The sequence below is a fragment of the Syngnathus scovelli genome, chromosome 21 (genome assembly GCF_024217435.2).
Source record: "Syngnathus scovelli strain Florida chromosome 21, RoL_Ssco_1.2, whole genome shotgun sequence".
In the NCBI taxonomy this organism is placed as follows: Eukaryota; Metazoa; Chordata; class Actinopteri; order Syngnathiformes; family Syngnathidae; genus Syngnathus; species Syngnathus scovelli.
Window position 1 is genome coordinate 4,094,845 of NC_090867.1, and position 14,745 is coordinate 4,109,589.

Sequence of the window (14,745 nt, forward strand, 5' to 3'; positions counted from 1 at the left end):
TTTTACATATTTCTATTTTGATTATAAGAAAAAGCATTTTCGACAATACTTTAAAAAGTAGAAACATGTTATTTCGTGCTTATTAATAAACCATTGTTCTCCAACATTTCTGCAACTCAAAATAGGAGAGTGAGAATATAATAACATGGGTAGGTTGAAGAATCTGTAATTTGCTAAATACAATAAAAGTGAAAGACTAAAAGAAGAAGTGAAAGGTGTAGTAGCCACACCTACTGTGACGCACCGGTTCTCCAGAAGGAAGCTGAGGTCCAACGCTCGGTTCAATTAAAGTAAGACTGAAATCAAACTGTTATCATTGGCGTCTTGGCGTAGGTGGCAGACGTTGTTGTGAGAAGATGGGCGAAAATTACCTCATCATCCCTGCTTTATTGCTATTTTACATTTCTGGAGTAGACAGCACAGGTGAGTCGTACGTGTTTAATGTTGCTGAGGCGTACTTCTTCCGTGGTAAAGCAAACACGGACCAGCAATGTGCAAACCTAAATGTAATAACTTTTTCTTACCTCTACGTTTTTCTTCTAGACATTACTAATGGGTTAAAAGTTACAAAGTATTCCATTGTGCGACCTCAGCTGCTTCCTACGCAGGTAAGTGATGGTCAATTGTAATCAGAGGTACTAAGTACCAGTTTTTTTTTTTTTTCCATCGTAAAACGTTTATTTTTTTTCTCTAACAATTTCAGAACTCTGAGGAGAATACATCATACGTGCTAGAAATAGGCAACAGATCTCGCATCCTTCAGTTAAAGAGGAACAGGTTTTTCACCACTTCGCAATTGTTTACTGTCATGATGTTTATGACTCATATGATCTTTCCTGCTTCTCAGAGACTTCTTACATCCGGACTTTCTTCGGGATACTTTTAACAGTGCTTCTAAGCACACAACTCGTCCGAAACATGTAAGTTAATGGCTGCCGTGAATTAAATAAATAAATAAATAATGATTTGATAGAAATTCTAATTCAAATGGTTGCTTTCATTTTCCCCAGGTGCATTGTTATTATCATGGAGTGGTGGAAGGCTACGAGAATTCAGTGGTGGCACTCAGCACGTGCTACGGATTGAGGTTTGGATGTGTTGAATGACCTTCATTGATGGGTGACAATCAACTCATGTGGTACTCATCGTTCCTCTCCAGGGGTGTGCTCCTTTTCGCAAACAACAGCTATGGAATCGGACCCGTGCCGCTGTCCCAAACCAACGATCACTTCCTGTACCGACTGGCCGATATTCAGACCGAACCCGTCAACTGCGGCGTGGTCCGCGAGGCAGAAGCCACCCCGAGCCATGAACCTTTTCAGCCCACACGCACCATCTCGGCTTTGCTGCGGGTCCGAGCGCTCATTGTTACTACAATCCGATTTCAGATTTTAAGTGTTCTTCTTGTTTCTGTAGAAGAAACGCAATTTACCTCAGACCAGATATGTGGAGCTGGTTTTGGTTGTGGATCATCTCAGGGTGAGTTTCAATTAACGGGGCATCTTCACTGTGTTTTTTTTTCAATACAAAATGCCAGTGGGTGATTTTATGAATAGCAAAGCGTTCTCTGTATTCATTTCAATTGGTAGTATCAGTTCAAACGAGAAAATGAGTCGGCGATATTCGAGGAGATGGTGGAAATGGCCAACCTGCTTGATGGGGTAAGACATCCAATTGCCCACTTTGTTTCCCGCCAGTTTTGAATGATGCTCTCTGGTGTATTGCAGTTTTACAAGCCGCTAAACATACGCATGGTGCTAGTGGGCCTGGAGATTTTTAGCGAGCCCAATCCATTCCAAGTGGAGGATACCGCGGGCACCGTACTGCGCAGCTTCGTCAAGTGGAGGAAGTCGGACCTGTTGCCGAGGAAACGGCACGACATCGGTCAGCTCGTGGTGTGAGTTCCAATCCGTCAGATGATCGGAAGATGCGCAATCTGCAGTTTTAAATGTTTGTCATTTTTATCTTTAGCGGTCGGCCCAATTCGTACCCAGGGGGTGTGCTGGGGATGGCTTTTGTTGGCACCGTGTGCTCGCCCACCAGCTCTGGAGGAATCACTGTGGTTAGTTTGAGAAGTATTTTAATACCTAATACATCAGAACAGAACAATGGTTAGCTTAACTCCATTTTCCTTCAACTAGTACGACACCACATTTTCTATTTTTTCGACTCCAAACGTCAGCTAGCGTCGCACGTGCGGAGTAGCTTGTGTGGAAAATGATACTGCTTCTATTATTCAAAGGGGAGGCCTCACATTGAAATGTCGAACAGGTGGAAGGTGAAGTCCAACCAGTTTGACAGAGACATCCTGACGAGGCAGAATTATGAAATTCCTTCCATTTGACTGTAATGGGGTGTCTAGTTAAAGGAATGAGCGCAGTTTCACATACTTTTATGGTATTTCCTCCATTTTGTCACTGACAAAGTTTAATGTGATTTGGCAGTTTGGTGACGACGATCTGGTTTACGCCTCCAGTGTTGTGGCCCACGAAATCGGTCACAACCTGGGCATGAGTCATGACGACAACCGCTGCAGCTGTGACGGAAAAAGCTGCATCATGGCAGCGACCGCCAGGTACACAAATATGACTTGGTGCGCCTCACCACGTCATTTTGTTATTTATCCGTCTGTTGTTTTTGTGTGCTGTTTTAGCGGCGCCACAAGCTTCAGCCGCTGTAGCGCCGAAGATTTCGAGACGCTCATCCTTAGCGGAAAAGGGGTATGTCTGATGAACCAGCCCTCCCTTTCGGACGTGGTCGGCGCGGCCAAGTGCGGCAACGGCTTGTTGGAAGAAGGCGAGGAGTGTGACTGTGGCGAACCAGAGGTAGCATGCTTTTATTGAGGCGCGGCGGTACTTCACAAAGCCACACCCACTTCAACTCTAAATTCTAACATATTTTCTATAGGAATGCAATAATAAATGCTGCAACGCCGCGACTTGCAAACTCACCTCTGGGTCGGCTTGCGCTCAGGGGAGCTGCTGCAGCGACTGTCAGGTGGGATCAGTTCTAAAGATGCATGTTCTTGGGAAAGGTTATCTTATCCGTTTTGAGATTTTGCCACATTTTTCATCCTTCTAGCTCAAAGTAGCTGGGACGCCGTGCAGGAGGTCTGCTAACGCGTGTGATCTTCCCGAATTCTGTAACGGCACCAGCGCTTTCTGCCCCAACGACTTCTACCTCATGGACGGCCTTTCCTGTCAGGACAAAGCGGCGTACTGCTACGAGGGCCGGTGTCAGACTTACGACTCCCAGTGTAAAAGTCTCTTTGCGCCAGGTACGTCTTTCAACGACAGCAGTGGCCAATCAGCTTTCAGAGAATGTGTTCCCCTGATTTTGTCAGATCCGGCAACAAAGGCAGCAGATGATTGCTTCCTGCATGCAAACATGGAAGGAAACCTATTCGGGAACTGCGGGATCACCAGCAGCGGAGATTATATTAAATGTGCTGTGGCGTGAGTGTCAATTTTATTTGTTGATCTAAATTTGATAATGAATCTGTGTGTGGCAAAAACTCAAATGAGTGTTTATATTCCAGGGACGCCATGTGCGGGAAGGTGCAGTGCACTAACGTGAACGTCAACCAGCCGCCTCCAGGCGCTCACGTCAGTATCCAGATCATAAACGGGTTCAGATGCGTCAACGCTGATTTCAACCTGGGTACGGACGTGCTGGATCCCGCCTATGTCAACCCTGGGAGTCCTTGCGCTGAAGGAAAAGTAAGAACTGTAGCCTGAGCTAGCTTGCTGTATTCTAGCTTTTTCCTCATGTGTTCTCTTCTTTTGAAGACCTGTCTGGATTTTAAGTGCGTCAATGCCTCGGCTCTGCTGCCCAACTTGGACTGCGACGCTGAGAGAAAGTGCAACAGCCACGGGGTTAGGAAGACCCTTGCTGCTCGCCTCTTGCGCTCATGTCAAAACGTTGTGCTGTTGACTTTGTCTAGGTATGCAACGACCAAGGGAACTGCCACTGCGACGACGGCTGGAGCCCACCAAACTGTGACCGAGCAGGGATCGGCGGGAGCATTGACAGCGGTCCTCCTAAAATAGGTGCAATCAAGACTTTAATTTGACTTTTAATTGTGGAACCTCATCAAATGTACATTGTGTGCCTCAAGACTACTCGCTCAGGGATGGCCTTCTGATCTTCTTTCTGCTGGTTGTTCCTCTACTGGTTCTTCTCATCCTGGTACTTCTTTTTGTCTTTCGGAGAGATACACTCAACTCATGCCTCAAACCAGTACGCCGTTCCAGGTACACACAATCTTACAATATGATAAAAAAAATTACAGTATAAAAGTTTGCTTGTATAAATCTTCCCAGGCCACAACGTGCTGGACAGGGCAGTGCCAATGGATCTTCAAACAGAAATACTGAGGTGCATGCCAACACTCAAATTCCAGCAGAAGTACCTCCACAGAGGGTAAATATTTTCCTCAATTGATCAGATCTGTATTCAGCAGCAGGTAAAAGCTGTCAGTAAATAGGACTCAGGATGTAGTCTGACGTGTGAAACGTGTTTTTTTTATGTAATGAACGGTCTCTGAATTTTGTTTGCTTTCTTTCATTTTAGCCTCCATATCCACCAGCTACCTCAGCTCCGATTTCTGGGTAAGAACTCAATATTTGTATTACTCATTCACATTAGTGATTCTCAAACTTCATTTATTTATTCATTTATTTGTGCATATTATTCAAGTTTCAGATATGGAGAACTGGATTATTGGAACACAGATTCTAATACTACCTCTGCACGTCCACAAGCTCCCAGGCAGGGACCTGGGGTCCCCAAACCCATTCCCTCCCCTCAACCACTGAATTAAGTTGATCTTTCTTTTTCTTTTTTGTACGTTTAATGTGAGATTTTTTTTTTTTTTTTTTTTTTTTTTTTTTTTAATACATCTGAGGAGAAACTGTCAAAAATACACTCTTAAAATCTTTGAAGTTGATTGTTCTAACGTAGCTTATGCTGTCATTTGTATTGATGCTTAATATTTATTGGAATGTATGTAATGGAATTAAGTAAATCTGATATACTGTATATATTTGAATATTTTCCAGGTAATTTTAATGCTTTTGTGAATTAAAGGAAATGTCAATTATAATAAATACATTTGTCTTATGCTTGAATGCTGAGTATTATGGAATATGGGGAATATGTGGCTGGGATATGACTTGAAAACAATATGTCCGATGTACATCAATTTATAATAGAACGCAACATTTTACTTTCACTATGACAAAAGCGTTGAGTGTTATTTGTATGTCTATTGTGAGCCGCTCAAAATATGTAAACAATCAGACGTCATAACCGGATGTGAGCGGTTCTCTGACGAAAGATGTAAACAATCACACGTCATAACCAAATGTGGGCGGTTCTCTAACGAACCCGGAAGTAAACAAACATGGCCGTGTTGTCATCGTAAACACGCTTTCACGGGGCTCGTATGGCAACAGTAGCCGATCCCGAGCACGTCAATTGTGCTCGGGCCTGTCTGTGCGTCCTCTGCGGTCTTCCTGCTGCGGGGAAGTCCTCGCTGTCCCGCAGCGTCTGTCTCGCAGCAAGACAGCGTGGCTGGGGGGCCGCTGTAGTACAGTACGACGAGCTAATCCCAGATCAGGCTTTTCATCCCCAAGAGGCATCCGAAGACGCCACATCACAAGAGGCAACTGTAGATTTTTACGATCTGTAAATTGAACAAAATTTTTATAGCGTAGCCGCAAATGTCTATTGATCGTATTGGGCCTTCATTTTTATTTTGTTTACCTTTTCCAGCGCACACAGTGGAAGTTCCACCGAAATGCCGTTCTGTGGTGCATTGAGAAGTTCCTGCAGAAACAGGAAAAGCTGCTCGAGCTTCCAGACAAAAGTGGCATCGATGGGCCCGCGTGGGATCGCTGCGCCCGTGCTCTGCTGATGCCGTCTCTAGACCTTGGCCTGGCTGACTCAGTGCCGCTTTTGTTTCTGCTGGATGACAACTTCTACTACCCAAGCATGCGATATGAGGTCTTCCAGTTGGCTAGAAAGTGTAGGCTTAGGTTTTTTGGATACCCCCACTTGAAATGAATGTCACTGGTATTAATTCATCCACTTATACATGGCATGTTTGCAGATTCACTGGGCTTTTGTCAGGTGTACGTGCAGTGCCGCTTGGACCTCTGCCTCAGCCGCAACGAGACCCGACCTCAACCCGTGCCTGCTGAGGTGATTGCGGAGATGGCGAAGCGTCTGGAGTCTCCTAATCCGAGAAAAAACACATGGGAGGCAAAGAGCATCATGGTGGACACAGCAAACGATTTGTCAGAATGTGACATGTAAGATCAGCAGATGAACTGTTTTTTTCCCCTTTGTGTTGATATTCATGAGGTTTTTTTCCCCAGTCAGGGAGTGATGGAGTTGATCTCCTCCGCACTCTACGACCCTCTGAGTCCAGTTGAAGATGACGACGAACAAAAGGTTTGTGGAAAACATTGAACTCTGTTGTTAACCAAAACAGCAGCACCTAAGCAGTCTCTTGCTTGTTGTCATTTCTCTCCATTCCTCCATAAGATTCTCACTTTAAACTTTAAAAAATACAACACTGAAGAATTATACTTTAACCCTGCAGGAGGCCGATCGCCAAAAATGTGCTGCAAGCGTGGTTCACCAAGCTGACCAGGCCTGTCGTCGTCTCATCTCCGACGCCATGAAGAAAGCCAGAGGTAAACTGTCTAACAATTTATAGATTTAAAATAATAAAAATTGTTTCAACGTGTTTTTGTTTTTAGAAACTGGCACATCTTCTCAACACATGAGGGCCTTGGCCAACCAGCTGAGCGAATCCAAAGCTCAATTCCTCCAAGATTTGCGTAGACACTTTCTTCAAAACACGAATTATAGTCAAGGAGATGATATAGCTGTGGATCATGTGGTGAAGACAGCAGTAGCACGTTTTGATGATCAAAAGCAAGAAATCCTGTTAGAAATAATCCACAACCATTCCAAAATGTAGCCAGTAAATTGTTTAAAAATATGTTTATATTGTACTAAAGATTATTCATTTGTACATGATCTGAATTGTATATGTTGGGAATAAAACAGTCATCAGGTATGCTTTGGATATTTTTCCACAACAAATGACTCAAAGCAGTGATTTGAATTAAGATTTTCACCTTTATAGTTCTTCAATTACAAAACAAGTAGACAGTAAAAATTAAGTACAAACAAATTAAAACTCAGTACAGTATATACACATAAAAACAACATTTACAGGTACTATGAAAGGTGTGTCATGCTAATTCACCCTAGCTATAAAAAAAACAATGTAAAATACTGTCAACTTTTATTTAGCTTCATGTGTGGCTGCCTATGTAAAACAACATTCCTGCAAAGAAATACAAAATTCTTCAAAATAGGCGTCTATGTGATTGGGATCTATTGGAGCATATGCACGATTTGAGGAACTACGGCAGCTAAATTAGCTCAAAACATGTCATCAAATTTAACGGCAACAAAATCATAATGACGTCGGTACAGCAAAATTCTTGAGGCAAGAGGAGTGAAAGGCCAAACTTTTCATGAGTAGTGTATGTTGGCTTGTGAGTGATTCCGAACGCAGTCAGAGTTACTTTCTGTGCTGTCCTTGCGCGAAATGGCATGCAAAGTCGTACTTGTCAGTGCACGTGTGGCCGCAGACGTTGCAGCGGAAGGGGTGCTCGTAGACGTGGCATCCCATGTGGATGGTGTACAAGACGTTGTCGGGGAAATGGATGTCACAATGCGGGCATCGCTGCGGCTTGTCGCATTCCGCTGCGTCGGCGGCGATGGGCGTGCCGGCCCGGCTGCCGCCCGCACACAGAGCCTCATCGTGGGCGTCCAAATCCAGGCCGGACGCAGAACTCCGGTATTCTGAGGCGGGGTCTTCGGTTTTAGGCGTTAAGGTCTGCACACCGTTGGAACACAAGGTGGGGCGTGCGCCCGTGACTTCCTGGATCACGATTGGCTTTTCGTCAACGTTTGGGGGCACGCGAGGGGGCCCGGAGTGGAGGTCGGCCGGCTGCAGTGAAGCCAGCTGCTCCAGCGGGCTGTTGAAAGCTCCTCTGTTGAAGTCACTCTGCAGCAGCCTGGGAGAATTCCTTTGCTCATTCATGTTCAGATGGTGGTGATTCTTGTGAGGCACGTCGTCGGCATGGTCCGACTTGGGCGGTGGCGGCGTCGGTGTGTAATTGAGGAGAAGGCGCCTGCCGAAACCCAGCGAGCTGCTGCGCTTCTGCAGTGTGGCCAGGCCACGTTTGCCGGCGAAGGGTGGGCGCGCCACCCGAGCGGGGAGTTGCTTGTGGCGCCGGCGACGGTGGTGCGACAGGTTGCTGCGGTCGCTGCAGCGGAAGGCGCATAGGTCGCACTTGTACGGCTTCTCCCCCGTGTGAGAACGCATGTGGGCCTCCAGGTGACGTTCGTACGCCGAGGCAAAGGGGCACAGCTGGCAACGGTGAGGCTTTTCCCCTGTAGGACACATGGGAGGGCACATTTGTATTCCGTATCAGAGAGAGGACTAGACTTGAATAGTTCAACTAACCCGTATGGATGCGGATGTGTTCTATCAAGCGAGCCATTCCCTTGTTGGCGTAGCTACAAAAGCTGCACTTGTATTTGCCGTCACACGTCCTCTCCAGGCCGTCCATTTGCACGTCCGACCCTTCCTCCATGGGTAGGCTTACCTCCACGGATGGGGCGTCCACACCATTGTGCTCACTCCTTGGGGCCACTGGTGACGAAAGCACGAACAATACAGTAACTCGTTCTAGTACTTATCCTATAAGTACAAAGTTGTCCTACTAAAGAAGTGCACATGAACCTTAAACTGGATATCAAGGATGGAGAAGAAATGTTCTGACTGCTTTTCATACCTGGGTCCTTTTCCTCACAAATCGAACCCGAGATCATGTTGACGTGCTGCGTTTGCTGAGTTAGGTACTCCTGGAATTCCCTCACAAAATCCACAGGTTCAGTCTTGATTTCTTCCATGGTGCTTGTTTAGCTGCGCGACCCAAATAACATCCCCAAAAAGGACACACAATTTGTGGGTCAGATCCAGTATGTGCCTAAAGAAGCACTTTCAACCTGTGCGGATGATGGCAACTCGGCTAACGTTAGCACGCCATTTCGAGACCCCGCAGCGGATTTAGCAGGACTGTGTCGTCCGTGAAAACTCTTTCTGGCGTCTATCAAAATGTAACGTTTGCTTGGAATTATTATGAATGGACACGATTATAATAACGTTGATAGGTGATCGCTAAGCAGGTGTCGGTTGCTTTCCATCACGCCATTGTTGTCAGTCTGGGAAATGTTGCATTCAAAAAAGTTAGGAAATTACCACTTCATTCGCACAGAATGTTCACCCAAATCTCAGATTATATCTCCAATGTAATATAAACACTACATGCACATGTATATCTTGTCGACAATAAAATACTATCACATCCCTATCGTGATTAAAAGTGGTTGTCTTGTCATGTCATGAAGTGGGTCTGATAGCACAATGCCCTAGGTTTCTAAATGCAACATGAGTGAGCATGTAAACATTGCGTAACAAAATATGGCTGCCGCGTTGGTGAGGACCTTGTCTAAGGTAAACCAGCAAATGGGGATATCACGTCATTGCCCTTTAAATTGGTTTTAATTGGTACTTTTTATCATGTTTTCCGGTGCACTGCACGCCCGCACGGCAGCTCCGTCGCTAACGTTGTTGGCACGGCTCCTGCTAACAGCTAGCATTGACATTCACAGGCTGTGAGTTATTACGACATAAGCAAATCATTGCATTCCCATCTGTGTCTTTTGTATCAGTCTTGCAGACAGCTCACTCCGGCGTGTGTTGGATGCCAGCCAGGATGGAGGAGCAGGTCCACCAAGTCTGCCCTAGATATGGGCTCCGTCCAGGCGTCCTCTGTGGCAAACTTTCCTCCCTTGCAGTCATATTCAGAGGAGGAGAGCATGATGAGGGAATCAGGTGAGTGGGTGTTGATTATTGACAGCCAGAACAGATTAATTCAATTTGCATCCATTCAAATGTTGAAAGATAGTTGATTTTGTTTTCTATAGTGAAAAAATATGCACAAGAGCGTATCGCACCTTTTGTGGCAAAGATGGATGAGCACTCATGTATGGATGAAGCAGTGATCAAGTCTCTCTTTGAACAGGGCGTAAGAACCTTCTTTCTCCCTATAATTTTTGTTTTAAAATGAGGAATTATGCGGTTGTCTAATGCTTTGTAGTAATCATCTGATCCCCTGTCAGCTCATGGGCATTGAGATTGACGCAGAATACGGTGGCACTGGTTCCACGTTCTTCTCCTCCATCCTGGTCATTGAGGAGCTGGCGAAGGTGGATGCCTCCGTGTCGGTGTTGTGCGACATCCAGAACACGCTGATCAACACGCTCTTTATGCAACTGGGAACAGCTGCTCAGAAGGAGAAGTACCTCAGCAGACTGTCCACTGACACGGTGGGACATTTTCCCACTTCCTTGTTTGAAGCACATTCCGAAGTGCGTTTACAAGGAAAAGTCTCACATGCAGGTCGGCAGCTTTTGCCTGTCAGAGGCCGAGTCAGGCAGTGACGCCTTTGCTCTGAAGACACGTGCGGAAAAACATAAGGACTATTACGTCATCAACGGGTCCAAGATGTGGATCAGCAATGCGGAGCATGCTGGCGTCTTCCTGGTGATGGCCAATGTGGACCCCTCAGTCGTGAGTAGCTTCTGGCATCACACCACAGTTCTGATCAATGGAGGGCTTTCTGGCCTTGATCGTTTTTGAATGACAGGGTTATAAAGGCATCACCTGCTTCATCGTCGAGCGGGAAACAGAAGGCCTGGAGATCGGCAAGAAGGAAAACAAGCTGGGATTGCGCGCCTCCTCCACCTGCCCGCTCAACTTTGACAACGTCAAGGTCCAAACCCAGCCCGGCTGTCGCAAATGAATGCGGTGACTCCTCCTAAATTGTGTTTTGCGTTTGTGCAGGTGCCCGAGAAGAACATCTTGGGCCAAGTTGGTCATGGATACAAGTATGCGATTGGAATGCTCAATGAAGGCAGGATTGGAATTGCAGCACAGGTAAAAAAAAAATAAATAAAATAAATTGGATAAAAAAAATTGCATTTAACGCACATTGTGTTATAGTTTTATTTGTATTGTTTGTCTGTTGTGAGCCATGTCTTGTCACCGTGGGATAGGGGGGAACGAAATTTCGGTTTCTTTGTGTGTCTTTGGCATGTGGAGAAATTGACAATAAAGCTGACTTTGACTTTGACTTTGAGATGTTGGGGCTTGCACAAGGCTGCTTCGACCACACAGTTCCTTACACAAGACAGAGAATGCAGTTTGGAAAACGGATCTTTGACTTCCAGGTAAATGAAACACCTCACATAGTTTTTTTTTTTTTTCCCCCTTCATCAAAATATTACAGAACACACATTTTTATCTCCAGGGCATGCAGCACCAAATAGCCCACGTGGCGACGCAGATCGAAGCCGCGCGCTTGCTGACGTACAACGCCGCTCGTCTGAAGGAAGCCGGTAGACCCTTCATCAAGGAGGCCTGCATGGCCAAATATTTCACTGCCGAGGTGACATCATACACTCTTTTTTTTCTTCTCTCCATCTATTATGATATCATGAACTGCTACAGTGGAACCAAAATGTTCGGTGTTGTTTTTGTCTCCTCCAGGTGGCAACCTTGACCACGTCCAAATGCATCGAATGGATGGGAGGGGTGGGCTTCACCAAAGACTACCCCATTGAGAAATATTACAGGGATTGTAAAATTGGTACGTACAACTAAATTGGACTCAAATGTAGCAATATTAAAGACTTCAATGCTGTTATTCTGCAGGTACCATCTACGAGGGCACGACAAACATCCAGCTGTCCACCATGGCAAAATTCATCGATAAGGAGTACGACGTTTAACATAATTCTGAATTGGAGCCTGACAGATTGCACTGCCGCGTTACACTCCCTCCACCCATTCTTGTGTGTCATGTGAGATTGCTAGAAAGGACGATGCAGTCGCCTCTCTACAAGACATCGATTTACTTTTACAATTTTTTGCATTGCGGTTTTGTCATGTTGTATGGATTTTCCAATTAGGAGCATGCAGAAATGTACAGTATCTCCGTAGTGGTTCATTCTCTTTATTTGCCTGCTTCAGAGCCTTTGCCGGTTACTGCCACTAGGTGGCGGCATCCTCGCACAAACTCGCATTACACTGAGCGTACCTTTAATGAGCTGCCTACCATATTAATCATTTCTGCTGCTCCACATTAAAGGGAGACTATTTTGAATAATTGATTTACTGATATTTTATTTTCAGGTGGGACTGATTAAATTTCCTTGTGAAACACGCCATTTTATTAGGTACACCTGATGAGCTGTTTACATTATGGCTGTGCACATACAGTTATACACGAAGAGAAATAATGGTGACTTAAAATTATTTATTATTGTTATGATTAAAACGGCAGAACATTCAAGAAAAGGAAAGCAAAAAGGATCCTAAAAAAATGTTAATGGCTCTCAAGTCAATGTTGAACATTGTGATGTGGCCCACAGGCCTTGGTTTGCCCACCTCTGCTCTTATTGGATAAGTGGCTACTGCCCCCCAAAAAAAGCTTTTTGTATTCCTTTTAGAGTCTATGATTGTCCTATTGCAGACTCAAAGCCCATTTGCTCGCTGCTTTGGCCAATCACAACGACCCCAGTGTGTTTTAACTGGGCTGTCATCATTACATCTCCATAAAGACCCAAGACACCAGCCCAACCCTGTTGCTCTTCTCCGGCTTTCCCGAAAGCGCATCTTTTGGATACTTTTTGGAACTCTATCATTTTTCTGCAAGGCCGTTGCTGTCTTCTTCAACTTTCGCTTGTAACATTTTGATGGTGTGGAACTAAAGAATGATGGCAGACCCTGACGCGCAACAAGAGACGCGCCAGTCAGCCAAAGACTCCATCAAGTTCTCCATCAAGAACCTGCTCAGCATCGATGACCAGCAGAACCACAGAAAGTTCACCAGGCCTAGAAGCTTCCTGGAGGGCAGCTTCTTTTCCCGGCTTGCCGATTTGTCTCTACCCCGGCTGGAGTTGCCCTCACAGCGTCTCGGTCTCTCCTCAGCGTCCCCATGGTGGTATCCTTACACGCTCGGTGCGCACCCCAAAACTGGAGGTACGTCACATTTCATTTAATGTTTGTTGGGTGTTTTCCCCCTCAAAAAGAATCTTTAACGAGTTGATATTTTCTAAATATCTTAAAATGTATGGTCACAAGTGTATTGATCTTCGGTCAAACAATGGTTACGGGAAAAATTTAATATTTGAAAGCAAAAATATTTTGAACATACCATTTATTTTGAATATTTTTTTGTAATAAATAAAATGTGATTGATTCACTGGTGCTGAAAATGAAGTTCATCAATGAGAATAGTTACTGGAGGCAAAAATTGAATATAAAGATGTGACTGCATTTCATCAACATGTACAGAAAAACAGTTACGAGCAGCTACAAATTAAATGACAACAGATGAAATTGTTTGCCACTCATTCTAATAATAACTCATTATGTGGTGATGCAATAATTTTATGACTTTGCCGTAACTTTAATTTGTTACTATGCAGCTCCAGAGAAGAACCAACTGTTGGCACACGGCAGACCCTCACCTGACCCCCCCAAAAGCGAGCCGGACACCAAAGAAGAAAGCGCAGAAGAGGACGAAAGTGACCCAGAGGAGCCAAAGAAGGAATGCGAGCGTGCAGAGGACGACTGGAGAAAGAAACCTGACGACTCTGACGGGAAGCCCTGCAGGAAGAAGAAGACCCGCACTGTGTTCTCCAGGAGCCAGGTGTTCCAGCTGGAGTCCACCTTCGACATCAAGCGCTACCTCAGCAGCTCGGAGCGCGCCGGTCTGGCCGCCTCGCTGCGCCTGACCGAGACCCAGGTGAAGATTTGGTTCCAGAACCGCAGGAACAAGTGGAAAAGACAGCTGGCCGCCGAATTGGAGGCGGCCAATCTGAACCACGCTGCGGCGCAGAGGATCGTGCGGGTGCCCATCTTGTACCATGAGAACGGAGCTCCGGAGAGCAGCGGGAGTGCGGCCGGCAGCTCCACCGGGGGCCACGCGTCAATCCTGGCCTTTTCTCATCACATGTACTACCCCAACCCGGTTCCTTTATTGAGACCTGTTTAATACCTGACCACACCTTGAATTTGCTGTAACTGGAAAATTAAGTTTGTATATACGTATTGTAGGTTGGACGTCTGATCTTCCCTATTACTTTCCATGCATTTAGATTTTTTTTTTTTTTAGAGACAATCTCCATAAGTGTCCTTGATTACTCCAAAATGTTTGGGTTTACTTTACAGTATTTTAAATGTGCAAGATTGTACATAATGTATTTTAAGACTCTTTATTGTGCTCGTGACTATGTCAAATTGTGGGATTAAATATTTTGATATTACCTTACGTGTTCAATATATGGTTGCAACAAGGCTCATGATAAATATATTGATGCAAAAAACCTGACTTAGATATATTTATTAGAATTTAAAAGAATACGGTTTTATTGTAAGGTTAATATACATTCAATCACAATTTTTTTTCCAATGTAAACGGTTATATAACCATTCACAAATGTTTTTCACTTTTGTCCTTTTTTTGCACAAATCTCTGCACAACTAATTAATTACTAATTTAAATGCGTGACGGTTTATTTATT

The 14,745-nt window shown here is 44.9% G+C and overlaps 5 protein-coding genes across 7 annotated transcripts; 4 read left to right on the top strand and 1 right to left on the bottom strand.

The window, feature by feature from the left end:
• The first annotated feature begins 229 nt into the window (after positions 1–229).
• Positions 230–5,129, top strand: adam9b (ADAM metallopeptidase domain 9b). 3 transcript variants are annotated; one of them, XM_049758386.1, is made up of 22 exons: positions 232–423; positions 544–608; positions 704–777; positions 848–920; positions 1,011–1,087; positions 1,160–1,352; positions 1,417–1,479; positions 1,590–1,661; positions 1,728–1,897; positions 1,972–2,062; positions 2,445–2,575; positions 2,654–2,825; positions 2,908–2,997; positions 3,082–3,277; positions 3,344–3,455; positions 3,539–3,719; positions 3,789–3,875; positions 3,944–4,049; positions 4,118–4,253; positions 4,323–4,422; positions 4,573–4,610; positions 4,699–5,129. In XM_049758386.1, the coding sequence occupies exons 1-22, from the start codon at positions 357–359 to the stop codon at positions 4,820–4,822; spliced, it is 2,418 nt and encodes an 805-aa protein (XP_049614343.1). In that variant the 5' UTR covers positions 232–356; the 3' UTR covers positions 4,823–5,129. The 3 variants fall into 3 exon arrangements, with proteins under 3 accessions (XP_068505516.1, XP_049614342.1, XP_049614343.1); XM_068649415.1 differs by having other exon boundaries at positions 230–423; positions 3,082–3,455; positions 4,323–4,377; XM_049758385.1 differs by having other exon boundaries at positions 231–423; positions 3,082–3,455.
• Positions 5,130–5,374: 245 nt separating this feature from the next.
• On the top strand, positions 5,375–7,090 carry LOC125990962 (L-seryl-tRNA(Sec) kinase). The gene is made up of 6 exons (XM_049758392.1): positions 5,375–5,665; positions 5,776–6,028; positions 6,113–6,314; positions 6,381–6,456; positions 6,608–6,701; positions 6,768–7,090. Exons 1-6 carry the CDS (start codon positions 5,447–5,449, stop codon positions 6,989–6,991), a joined length of 1,068 nt encoding a protein of 355 aa, XP_049614349.1. The 5' UTR covers positions 5,375–5,446; the 3' UTR covers positions 6,992–7,090.
• Positions 7,091–7,132: 42 nt separating this feature from the next.
• Positions 7,133–9,358, bottom strand: LOC125990961 (zinc finger protein Pegasus). The gene is made up of 3 exons (XM_049758391.2): positions 8,886–9,358; positions 8,555–8,743; positions 7,133–8,481 (listed from the first exon to the last, which is right to left on the bottom strand). The coding sequence occupies exons 1-3, from the start codon at positions 9,001–9,003 to the stop codon at positions 7,604–7,606; spliced, it is 1,185 nt and encodes a 394-aa protein (XP_049614348.1). The 5' UTR covers positions 9,004–9,358; the 3' UTR covers positions 7,133–7,603.
• A 141-nt stretch (positions 9,359–9,499) lies between these two features.
• Positions 9,500–12,327, top strand: acadsb (acyl-CoA dehydrogenase short/branched chain). The gene is made up of 11 exons (XM_049758390.1): positions 9,500–9,607; positions 9,826–9,988; positions 10,081–10,181; positions 10,276–10,482; positions 10,556–10,726; positions 10,803–10,928; positions 11,000–11,092; positions 11,296–11,385; positions 11,466–11,603; positions 11,705–11,804; positions 11,870–12,327. Exons 1-11 carry the CDS (start codon positions 9,575–9,577, stop codon positions 11,944–11,946), a joined length of 1,299 nt encoding a protein of 432 aa, XP_049614347.1. The 5' UTR covers positions 9,500–9,574; the 3' UTR covers positions 11,947–12,327.
• Positions 12,328–12,485: 158 nt separating this feature from the next.
• Positions 12,486–14,518, top strand: hmx3b (H6 family homeobox 3b). The gene is made up of 2 exons (XM_049758393.1): positions 12,486–13,198; positions 13,648–14,518. The coding sequence occupies exons 1-2, from the start codon at positions 12,931–12,933 to the stop codon at positions 14,214–14,216; spliced, it is 837 nt and encodes a 278-aa protein (XP_049614350.1). The 5' UTR covers positions 12,486–12,930; the 3' UTR covers positions 14,217–14,518.
• Positions 14,519–14,745: the final 227 nt, after the last annotated feature.

Coding starts and splice junctions, on each gene's coding strand:
- adam9b (XM_049758385.1), top strand. CDS start 357: ATGGGCGAAAATTACCTCATCATCCCTGCTTTATTGCTATTTTACATT. Junction 3,876..3,943: donor GAAAGTGCAACAGCCACGGG/GTTAGGAAGACC, acceptor GACTTTGTCTAG/GTATGCAACGACCAAGGGAA. Junction 4,423..4,572: donor CAGAAGTACCTCCACAGAGG/GTAAATATTTTC, acceptor CTTTCATTTTAG/CCTCCATATCCACCAGCTAC.
- LOC125990962 (XM_049758392.1), top strand. CDS start 5,447: ATGGCAACAGTAGCCGATCCCGAGCACGTCAATTGTGCTCGGGCCTGT. Junction 6,457..6,607: donor AAGATGACGACGAACAAAAG/GTTTGTGGAAAA, acceptor TTAACCCTGCAG/GAGGCCGATCGCCAAAAATG. Junction 6,702..6,767: donor CGCCATGAAGAAAGCCAGAG/GTAAACTGTCTA, acceptor TTTTGTTTTTAG/AAACTGGCACATCTTCTCAA.
- LOC125990961 (XM_049758391.2), bottom strand. CDS start 9,003: ATGGAAGAAATCAAGACTGAACCTGTGGATTTTGTGAGGGAATTCCAG. Junction 8,744..8,885: donor TTGTGAGGAAAAGGACCCAG/GTATGAAAAGCA, acceptor TTTCGTCACCAG/TGGCCCCAAGGAGTGAGCAC. Junction 8,482..8,554: donor ACACATCCGCATCCATACGG/GTTAGTTGAACT, acceptor TGTGTCCTACAG/GGGAAAAGCCTCACCGTTGC.
- acadsb (XM_049758390.1), top strand. CDS start 9,575: ATGGCTGCCGCGTTGGTGAGGACCTTGTCTAAG. Junction 9,989..10,080: donor GAGCATGATGAGGGAATCAG/GTGAGTGGGTGT, acceptor TGTTTTCTATAG/TGAAAAAATATGCACAAGAG. Junction 10,929..10,999: donor TCAACTTTGACAACGTCAAG/GTCCAAACCCAG, acceptor GCGTTTGTGCAG/GTGCCCGAGAAGAACATCTT.
- hmx3b (XM_049758393.1), top strand. CDS start 12,931: ATGATGGCAGACCCTGACGCGCAACAAGAGACGCGCCAGTCAGCCAAA. Junction 13,199..13,647: donor TGCGCACCCCAAAACTGGAG/GTACGTCACATT, acceptor GTTACTATGCAG/CTCCAGAGAAGAACCAACTG.